The 9,768-nt window shown below is 33.3% G+C and overlaps 1 protein-coding gene and 3 long non-coding RNA genes across 8 annotated transcripts; 3 read left to right on the top strand and 1 right to left on the bottom strand.

The window, feature by feature from the left end:
* The first annotated feature begins 1,694 nt into the window (after nt 1-1,694).
* Nucleotides 1,695-4,378, top strand: LOC135143612 (uncharacterized). 4 transcript variants are annotated; one of them, XR_010282852.1, is made up of 9 exons: nt 1,695-1,746; nt 1,863-2,257; nt 2,318-2,385; nt 2,768-2,848; nt 2,969-3,073; nt 3,868-3,956; nt 4,015-4,119; nt 4,184-4,231; nt 4,290-4,378. It is a non-coding gene; the product is annotated as an uncharacterized LOC135143612 (long non-coding RNA). The 4 variants fall into 4 exon arrangements; XR_010282853.1 differs by having other exon boundaries at nt 1,706-2,257; nt 2,318-2,365; XR_010282851.1 differs by having other exon boundaries at nt 1,706-2,257.
* On the bottom strand, nt 3,950-7,683 carry LOC135143611 (acylamino-acid-releasing enzyme-like). 2 transcript variants are annotated; one of them, XM_064075507.1, is made up of 19 exons: nt 7,395-7,683; nt 7,177-7,281; nt 6,992-7,123; nt 6,865-6,928; nt 6,589-6,783; nt 6,458-6,519; nt 6,102-6,266; nt 5,848-5,955; nt 5,678-5,785; nt 5,454-5,533; nt 5,334-5,403; nt 5,199-5,279; nt 5,028-5,147; nt 4,851-4,970; nt 4,659-4,712; nt 4,545-4,604; nt 4,309-4,482; nt 4,176-4,255; nt 3,950-4,121 (listed from the first exon to the last, which is right to left on the bottom strand). In XM_064075507.1, exons 1-19 carry the CDS (start codon nt 7,561-7,563, stop codon nt 4,011-4,013), a joined length of 2,058 nt encoding a protein of 685 aa, XP_063931577.1. In that variant the 5' UTR covers nt 7,564-7,683; the 3' UTR covers nt 3,950-4,010. The 2 variants fall into 2 exon arrangements, with proteins under 2 accessions (XP_063931577.1, XP_063931578.1); XM_064075508.1 differs by having other exon boundaries at nt 6,865-6,925.
* A 432-nt stretch (nt 7,684-8,115) lies between these two features.
* On the top strand, nt 8,116-8,665 carry LOC135143620 (uncharacterized). Its single transcript, XR_010282856.1, has 3 exons — nt 8,116-8,275; nt 8,324-8,492; nt 8,550-8,665. It is a non-coding gene; the product is annotated as an uncharacterized LOC135143620 (long non-coding RNA).
* Nucleotides 8,666-8,894: 229 nt separating this feature from the next.
* LOC135143619 (uncharacterized) lies at nt 8,895-9,385 on the top strand. The gene is made up of 3 exons (XR_010282855.1): nt 8,895-9,014; nt 9,068-9,159; nt 9,244-9,385. It is a non-coding gene; the product is annotated as an uncharacterized LOC135143619 (long non-coding RNA).
* Nucleotides 9,386-9,768: the final 383 nt, after the last annotated feature.

The raw sequence follows: 9,768 nt of genomic DNA, 5'->3' as shown, positions 1-9,768 counted from the left end.
ATATCTTTAACGTTAATTTACTTTTTGTAAAAAAGACGACCCCTAAAATAATCTGTACCACTGGCCTACCTTAATTTATTAAATTTTGCTTAAAGGCAGCCCTTACCTTCTAACTAATAAAATTCTTCAGCATTTCAGTCAGCCTCTTCTAGTCACTAGTTTTGTTTAACTTATCCTATTCTATTCAGGACATGTTACCCTCTTAGCGTCTTGGAGAATTTCTTATAGGTTGATAGCATTAATAGCGCATTCTCTAACTGCATGCATTTCTCTCTGGAGCTTTCCTCTAAAGCAAATTATAATACCATCTTTAGATCAAAAAGTCATTAGGGTAAACTCTCCCATTTCACGAAAACAAAATAAAATTTTTCTCTAATTTTAATTTAGTTGTAAAGTAATTTGTATCTTTCCTGTTTGCTTTGTCTTAAGTACTTAACGATAGGTTCAAATCAAAAAAGTAAACAAAGCAAAAGCAACTAACCAACTTAAGAGAACTCCCATATTACAAATATTAATATAAAAACTCATTATTTGCGCGTTCAAAGTTTAAAGAAACATCAGAATACGTTATAAAGTATTGCGTTATCTTCTTTTTTCAACAAGGCTATATAAAGAAACTTTTCCTAGACAGATTAGCTATGTAATATAACAACCGGATTTCATAAATGAAAGGGAGCCTATATCTGGTTCGTATATACCCTGTTTTCTTGTCATTTTTGGCTTTGTGATAAATTTATATGCTGTATTTATATATTTATATGCATCAGTATATATATTTTTACGTCGTTTTCCACTCCACGAGTAAATTTTTAAAATTAATATTTTTTGGAGCTAGCTAAAAATGCAAAAACATTTAAATAGGTTTAATTAACTTGTCAATTTGTGCGTTTTTAGAACTTCTCGCACTATTTTCTTTAAGTAAGCTCACTTCACTTTTTCTATAAGTATACCGGTCAAATAGGGCTGTTCAAATTAAAGTTTTTTTATCTACCTAAAAAGAAAAAATATTGGTTGTCATCTAAACTTGAAGGACAGAGTAACTTAAACTGCAACCAATTGATAAATTTAAAAATTAGGAAATGGAATTCATTATTCGTACTGTAAAAAGTATGGTACTAGACTATCATCCAGCTCTATACCATACTGTCCCTTTTATAAAAACTAAAATTAAAATGTAGGCCGCTCAAACTATATAGGTTTGTAATACTTTCTTTTGGTATATTACAATCCGACCTATAGTTTAGTGATATAGTTTGTTAATCTAAATACGTACCTATGAGTGATTTTTGTAGACTTTACTTATTAACTTATTTTATATACCTGATCAACTTTGTATACCAAAACAGTTTCTTAGTTGGGACAATTTAAGATTTTTTTAAGTGTTCTTATGCATCCTAATCAAATGGAAGCTTCTTATATGTTCTTTTCTTGATAAACTTTTATTTTAAATCTCCATAATTTTAATATTCTTTTGTCGAGAGATTTTAAATGCTAAGTTTAATCTAATCCTCAGAATGCAAATAATTAAAGCATTTACGCGATATCTGGATTAGCTGCTACGAATTGTAACTTATATAAGAGTAAACATGTCAGCACCAAATGCGCAGTCATTAGTCATATAAGACACGAGAGCCTAACAGCCGGAAAATTCAACCTTTTGTTCCTTTTTGCTTACCTGACTTTGCCGATTATATGTATGTTCAGTTTTCCACTTAACTCTTTTTGCGGACTTCTCAGCAAGATAAGGTGGGTATAAATCTAACAAAGAAAAAAAAAGTGGCAAAATTGTTTGTTTTTAACCATGCAAGTTTACTTTTTAGCAACACCTCGAATTTTGTCTTTTTTTGAACTTCTTAAAAAAGATGTTAACATTTCGACTTCTGATTCTTTTTGCACACCCCCTGCTGAAGTCTCCGGAACTACTGTTGCTGAAGTCTATTCTAACTTGCAAACCTTTCTGGAACATTTTTCAAAAAAGTTTTCAGAAGTTGAGTGTTTAAGTAACACCGTTGACGTTGAAGATCAAAAAATTTTAACTCTAGGTTTTAATACACGAGCTATACATTACTCCCCATTAATATCTAAGGATATAATAATAATAAGCAATAAACCATGTCCAAAGGTTGCAGTCTCTTTTGAGTTGTTAAAGTACTGTTGGCTTTGTGCTAAAGCTCTAAACTTAACTAATTATTATCTTTTTGAGTTGCTTCTGCAAAGTGAAATTTACGAACCTCCTTCCTTTGAAACGAGCAGTTCTGTATGACTACACTAACACTGTTAGACAACACTTTATATGTTCCTACTAAAATTAAAATAGGGCTCCGACGAAGACAAACTACGTCTTTTAAGAAGAACTAACGAAGAGGTTTTCACTTGGCTATCGACGTATTTTTTATCCTGTATACGAGTTCTAGTTCGCTAAAATTTTTAAACAATAACTTATAAAGAAGGGAGTTGTTAGCTTTGCATTTTAATTACTTTTCTTTTTCACCTAAGAATTTTTAACTTTTTACAAAAACTTTAAAGGAGAGTTTTACGTAGAGATTCCTACTTACTTTATGCAAATTTTTATCTAATAACGTAATGCCACCCACTACATTGTTGCTAAATAAAAGCATATATAGAGCTTTTGCAAGTCAAAGTCTATATTTATAAAAAATATAACTGTTCTCTTTATGTTCTTTAGGAATATCACTTTAATTATAAAACTTTTATATTTAATTATTTAAAATTATGGCATCTTTGTTGAATAATTTACACATAATAGAAAGAATATCAAAGAATGACGAGAAACGTCAACGTTAACCTAATTGGTAAACAACATCTTATGGACTTTCAAGATTTAAAAGTACGTATTGCTATTACGTTATATTTCATACACATAATATTATATTTTTCGTTTGTATGTTTGTTTCTTATGGCAAATTTACTCAAACAAAAAAAACTACAAGCCTCCTTTCTATTTCAGACCGCCAAACAACAATTATTTTTCGTAGTCAACCTCCTCGTTACCGGTTTTGGTGTGTTCTACTTCCTCTTTTACGCAAGTAATGATCTACTAAACTACCCGCTGGTCACTTTATTTTCTTTATACTTTACTTTTTAATTATTCTTAAGTTTTATACTTTGTTCCAGTTTATAATGCTTTTAAAATCATAAGTATAATTTTTTTCTAACGTATTTTCAAACACGCTATCGAGCATATAATAGGCTACATAACTATTTTACTTTTGCTTGACTGTGAATTATAGATTTTTTAACTTCTTAGAGGGTTCTGTTTTCCGTTTTGTGCTCTCTTATTGCTTGCGCGGCAGAAAGTTATATTTATCTTAAGCAAGAGTTTTATAATGAGGCTCTAAATGAAAATTAGAAAAATCGCGTATGCTTCGTATTTTCCTTGAGTAGAATCAAAATTACTCGGATTCCCAGATTAAAAAAAAGAATTAGTAAAGAATTGTATAACTACTGTAGCTTTAAAGAATTGTTCCTAGAGCATAAAAAGCCTGTTTTGCCTCGTTATAATAAAATAATTAATCTATTATTCAAGTCTCTTTAAAGCTCTATAAAATTAATTCATAACTCTTCTATAGTAAGACTGGCACCTTCTATGTGCCATCTATTGCTCCTTGTCTACCGAAAACGACAGGCGTTTTTCTTAATCAAAATAATATTTAATTATTTTAATTTTAGTCTTTTAACAAAGATATAAGCAGACTGTAAAAAATAAAAATAAAGATTTACGACCCTACAGGGTGTATATGTCCAACCACTTAATAAAATTGCGATTCACTCTTGTGATAATTTACGCAGTCTACTAGCGAACCCTTATCTAATTTCTCTATAAATAATTATAAAAATTGCATAAAGGAGATAGATATAAAACTGGTTGCCCCTTCGCTTTACAAGTGAGCAGCTACACAGTGAATTAACAAATTATTTGATAATAAATGACTCTGGTGAGTACAATTCATATAAAAAAGCCCTAAAACTTACATTTTTTTGAAAAAACTTTAGTGCTCTTGAAACAAGTATTTATCGAGCCACAAAGCGATCTGGACTAAAGAGTCATAATGCGCGTCGACAGAGTCAATCGGATGTGAATCTTCGGGGTACCAGAAGGTCTAAACAAAAAGAGTTTACTATAAAAAAATTCAGAAACTGTAAATAATTTAAACCTTCACAGGAACACTTCGGGCCAAAAGTGCATAATAAAGCTGCAGGCCTTGTGAAGGTGGGACACGCCTGTCTTTCCCTCCTTAATTCCGAGGTGAGTGTATTTATAAAAGTAGGAAGAAGTTACGGAAGAACCGAGTGTAAAGAGAGTCGGAGTAGTCACGCACGAGAGATCATTAGCAACAGGAGAATTTTTATAAAGGAGGGAAATTTCCTCAGCGGACGGGCACGTGCGGTACGGCAATCCCACGGCAGCGTAAGCCCAATCGGGGATATCGCTCGTGGCCACTTGACCGACAAGGTTGGTTACTGGATACCACCATAAAAGCTAACAAGCTATGCGATGGGGAGGGAAAACAAAGCCACCGCACCGGGATTGTGCAAGACGCACGCTTGATAGCATTGAGGATATCTGCTTATGCAATGCGCACCTTCCAGACACCAATATTGGGAAATGTACGCATGACAGTAGAAGCATACTGTACCTAACCATCCGCCATGACTGCCGCCTATAATGGCTACTTTTTTCCTATCTACATCTGGATTAAAAAATAAAGGTAGTTAGAAAAGTAAGGCGAAAATTTTCTAAAATCAATAACTATCAAGACAAACAATATTGCAAAAGATACTGATAAGCAGAATTTGAATAAGCAGAATTTGAAAAAGTGAAGGCGCACCAAAATTTGCGCAGCAGTACTCCCTTGCAGCTTGAACATCCTCCACGTCAAGACGGCCATACTCTCCTACGAGAGAATTTAAAAAGTGGAGCCCAAACCCCGTAGATCCTCGATAGTTGACTATTACAAGCAGCAATTTTATTTTCCGGTGAAAAAAGAGAGTGAGAAGAGCAACACCGTAGCAAACGATGTAACCAAGATTATTTAAGAAGGCGTTTCTTTCGTCGAATGCCGCAGAATAAGCAGAGTGAGGCCCACCGTGCGGGCAGATTATTAAAGGGAAAGGTCCACATTTTCCTAAGTTATGGAAAGTAACACCGATTTATAACATGACTCAAAAGAAGATACCTTTTGGAGACGTTACAATAATTTCAAAAGTTTCTTTAGGGCTATGAGGTAACGAGACGGGATATATCCCCCACTTAATATCTTTAATAATTTATTAAATAATCAAAACAACCAAAGCATAAAAAAAGCTCTTGCCCAGTTGCTCAAGGTCGGTCAAAGCTTTGCTGTCAAAGGTCAATCTTTCATCTTTTGAATTATCTGTAACCTCAACGGGTTTTTCGAACTTTAAAACTGGTCATTAAATAAATTTCTCACTTTTAATAACACCAAGCCTGGAGGAGACGAGGGCGTTGAAGAGGAAAGCAGTAAAAAGTTGCCTACCGCATCAAACGCACCTTAAGCGTAATTTTGTTTTAGGAGTAGAAAAAATAAACTATTATATTGCCAATCTCCTTAATTATTCCAATTTGTCCCCAATGTTAACCATCAATAGTCAGGTAGTAAAACTACAAAAAGAATTATCTATGGAATTGAAGTACGAAGGGAAGATATGGAGGCGGCATTTGTTGTACACCGCCAAACAGTTGAAGTGTTGAGTTCAACTAAAAGAGCCGCAGATAAAGACCTCCACTGACTGGTTAATAAAACTGACATGGGGCAAAGGGGGAGGTTTGTGAATTTTCTTTGTGTAGGGATGCTAATAATATACTAGCTTCTTTTTGCTTTGAAAGTTGCACCCAACAACGTTGAGGTAGGGAAGTAACGTAAAGGCCTGGAAAACTTTCTGGGTAGGGCGCTGTGTAGACAGTGTCAAGCACTACTCAAGAAAGAGATATTACTTTGAATGCAGTGATATACAAAAGTATAATGATGGTACAATAAAAACTTACAAGAACTGGCCATGAAAAAAATAACTATAATAAGCTCCTCTAAGGATAAACCCTGGATTATTCTAACGTATACCTATAAGAATTTCTTTAGAGCGCCAATCCAGCACTCCGAGGCAGTGAGCAGTGTTATGCGAGACGCACTCCTTCACAAACAGAAAAGCCAGTCGCTCATAAGATGGATTAAACCTGCCAGACCGGGAGGCAAAGATGTCCGGCGTTAAATTTTTCACAGAGAGAGCTATAGTAAACGCACAAGGGTAAGTTTTAGAAAATCTGCAAATCACTATATAAGCAGTAAATGCGGAGTTTCTGTTAAAAAAAGAAATTTTGTAGTTCTATTGCACTAAAATCAAGATTGTTCTAATATTGCACGAGTCAAGTATTTAATTTAATATTTCTATGAATTAATTTTCTAAATTATATAATCACTTGAGGATGGGTGCTGCTCCGTGGAATGTGAAAAAAAGTATAGTCCATGTCGTCTATTATAGCTGAAGACCAGAAGTGCCAGTACAATAAAATGAGAGGTAACAAGGGGATATCAAAGATCAGAGGCCAACCAGTATAAAAGCCCTAAGCGTTTAGAGGAGGCATCTAGAGGCACTCCCGTAAAAACGAGGCCAGAATTGTCAGAAGTCCAACTAGCATCCCCACTGCAAAGATCTTCCGGTATTCCCTCAACTTCTTCGATGCAGCCCCTCTCAATATCCACTACAAATAGTCGTGCGAAAGCCTTTTTATCGTACAATTCACCCCTATGATATTAGCAAAGTAAAATACTGATATTAATTTCAACTAATAAAGTCGAAATGTTATATGCAGTTAACAAAGGATACCAATCTTCTTTAAAATGAAATTTACTCTTCCTACTAAGGAAGTCTTCTTTATCTTGCCTTTCTTCTTGTAAAATTTGGTTTATTAATATAGAAATTTAAATTTAAAAATATTTTTTTACACGCTTACCCGTTTTTACACCTGCTAAATCAATTTTAGGCCACCACAGAGACTTAAACTTGGTTTGTTTCTTTTCTGCACAGTAAACTATTTTTTTTGAGTCACTCGACCAATTAAAACAGCCAAAAAATGAATCAGTATCTGTTGATTATAAAAAAAGGAATTAATTTTTTAGAGTTATTTTTTTAATTTACATATTGGGCCGTGCAGCTCGCAGGTTGCAATAATTGTATCTTTCAACCTATTTTCAGTCCAAATATCAAATGCATATCCCCTCTTTTTATCTTCTAAACCTATAGCTTATATAAAATATATATTTGAGTAAAACTACATAAACTTATCTCTGTACTATGACAGTAGTTTTAAAATAAATTAACATAAATACAAAAACATAAAGAAATAAATAAAAAACTAGTTTCACGCGCGATAGCAAGAAACTTTCCACAGGGAGATAAACGCTCAAAAAGCATATTTTTCCTTTCAATAGGATATACTTGATGCCCATCTGTACTATAACTAACTGTGTAGGTGCGATTTTTGCTAAGAACCAAGTCAGCTTGGGACCAAGTTGCTTTAACCATAACCTGCGAATCTCCATTACCACAGAATTTTAGGGTATCTCCATGATTAATACATATAAAAGCCTCTTTTACTTTAGAATATAATGATAATTTTTTTAGCTCATTTACGCAAATATAAAGCTTTTCTTCGGTAAACTCGCTTTCAAGTTTACGCATAAGTGGTAAGTGAGTACTCGGAGGTGGACAGGCTTGCTTGGCTTCACATTGAAACTAAGCTAGGAAAAGCACCAATGAAATTGCCATGTCTATTAAACTACTCTGTTTTGAGGAAAAATTTACGATTGGTATTATCGTTTCTACTGTTCCATAGTTATAAGTACGTAGCATGAATATTTTTCCTTCAAGCTGTAGTTTTCTAATTTACCTTCCTTTTGGGCTACTTTTGTTAATTTCAAGAGTTTTCTTACTTGCATTCTCTTTAACTTTGTTAAAACTGTCTACCCCCAACTCGTTATTTATAGAGTAATGATTATACAATGTAACTTTTAAACTTTTTGTTTTAGCTTCAATAAAATATTAAAAACTATTTTTTGCAGAATTTATTACAATTTAATTGCGCCACTGTTTGGAATCACCGCTCGATTAAATAAAGGGTCAAAACCTTTTCCGCCTAGGATACTGTTTATATGTAATTCAGTTAGCTTTTTAGATGCAATAGCCTCTCGGATTTACTTGAACGCTTTAGTTTTTTACGAGGACCCTGTTTTTAAAAGTATTACCTTCTAGATTTTGCACTATTATCTGTTTAATTTTTAATAAGCAAACAAACTGCGCTTTGAAAAACAGTTGAGGCGTTCAAAGAAGAAAAATATCTGCATCCTTTTTGAGAAGAAAAAAAGTAGCGAAAAGTTTAGTCCTGGAAGTAGTCATTTACCACTAGAAGACCTATTTTTTGAAAGCGCTTCTCTGGTAGTGCCTGTTGTAATAAAGTAACGGGTCAATACTAGAAATATTAAGATAGAACTTAATACTGAATTTGTTTAAAGGATTTATACTTCAAATTGGCTTTTATGTAACTTTTGTGTAAATAATTTAAATCCATGGTGGGCTACTGCTCTCCTTTTGTTTGCACCTTGTATGCAGTACGAATTTCTGTTTCTCCCCTCTATTAAACCTTCGGAGAATAAGGTCATAACTATCTTTTAGTACTCCCCTTCTTATATAAGTATTGTTATTGCGTAGCAGTCTTTTTTTGGCTTTCTGCCTTACAAGCAATTAATTTCTAAAGAGCTTATTCGCTCAGGTAAAGGTGGGAAGTTTCTTTTTAAGGGAAATAAAAGTTTTATTTTTGTTTAAAAAAATGTTTTTTTATTCTATAACTTTAGAGACGCCATCACTAAAGAATTTTGAAAGTGTTAATAAAAATAAATTCCCCGATGTTAGTTCAAAAGAGGCTATTAAGCTCGAACAAAAGGTAAGACAAGTTTTGGAGGTTATTCCATTTGCTGATGGTAATTATTATACTATTCATTCTACTTTTATTTTTAAATCCTTTCATGTTTAGAATTAGCCATAAGGGATGATCTTCTTAAGTTCGATTCAGTAAATGATACCATAGAAAAATGTTTATCCGGCTTACTTCCCGCGTTATCTTCGGTAACTTAGAGTTATCTTGAGGAAATATTTTACTCTTTACCATGAATGTTAATTTTTTAAAAAATTTTATTATCTTTACGCTAGAATATTTCACCCACACCATCTGGCATAAATTGCGAAGAAACACAAAATTTTAGTATAATAAAAAAAAAGGAAGATCTAAAGAGGTTTTCCCGAGAACGGTATCTAAAGCGAAAAGGAATCTCTTTTTAAGTTTTAGATCCAAACGCTAGCTTTATAAATTTTGTTTAGTTCTTCCGCCCCTGTGATTCTACTTTGAACTTTCAGCTTAAATTTTATAATTCTTAATAAACATTGTTTTTAATATCTTTCATTGGTACAGTGGTATTGACCTAAATTTCTACTTGACTCACTCACCGAATATAACAATTTATTTTAAGAGAAATAATTTTTTTTTTACCTTTGAAAGCTCTTGTGCCAGTGATGGTTTGAATGCATGTCACTCCTTTAGCGGGAGGCGCAAGTTCCCTTTAAAAAAATTTAAGTAGCAATCTAATAAGCCTTTATTAAAAGTGTCGCTGCGCATGACCCATAAAATATAATTACGACGTAATTATCACACCCTCCTCGTCAGCGCCCGAGTAGGCG

This window comes from Zophobas morio, unplaced genomic scaffold, assembly GCF_036711695.1.
Source record: "Zophobas morio isolate AGI-343-1 ecotype UQ-CSIRO unplaced genomic scaffold, CSIRO_AGI_Zmor_V1 ptg000066l, whole genome shotgun sequence".
Lineage (NCBI taxonomy): Eukaryota > Metazoa > Arthropoda > Insecta > Coleoptera > Tenebrionidae > Zophobas > Zophobas morio.
The sequence above is the reverse complement of the archived record's forward strand: the minus strand, read 5'-3'. Positions and strand labels throughout refer to the sequence as shown.

Coding starts and splice junctions, on each gene's coding strand:
- LOC135143611 (XM_064075507.1), bottom strand. CDS start 7,563: ATGGTTAAAGCAACTTGGTCCCAAGCTGACTTGGTTCTTAGCAAAAAT. Junction 5,404..5,453: donor CAGGCTTGGTGTTATTAAAA/GTGAGAAATTTA, acceptor AAACCCGTTGAG/GTTACAGATAATTCAAAAGA. Junction 4,605..4,658: donor CAGTCATGGCGGATGGTTAG/GTACAGTATGCT, acceptor GGTGTCTGGAAG/GTGCGCATTGCATAAGCAGA.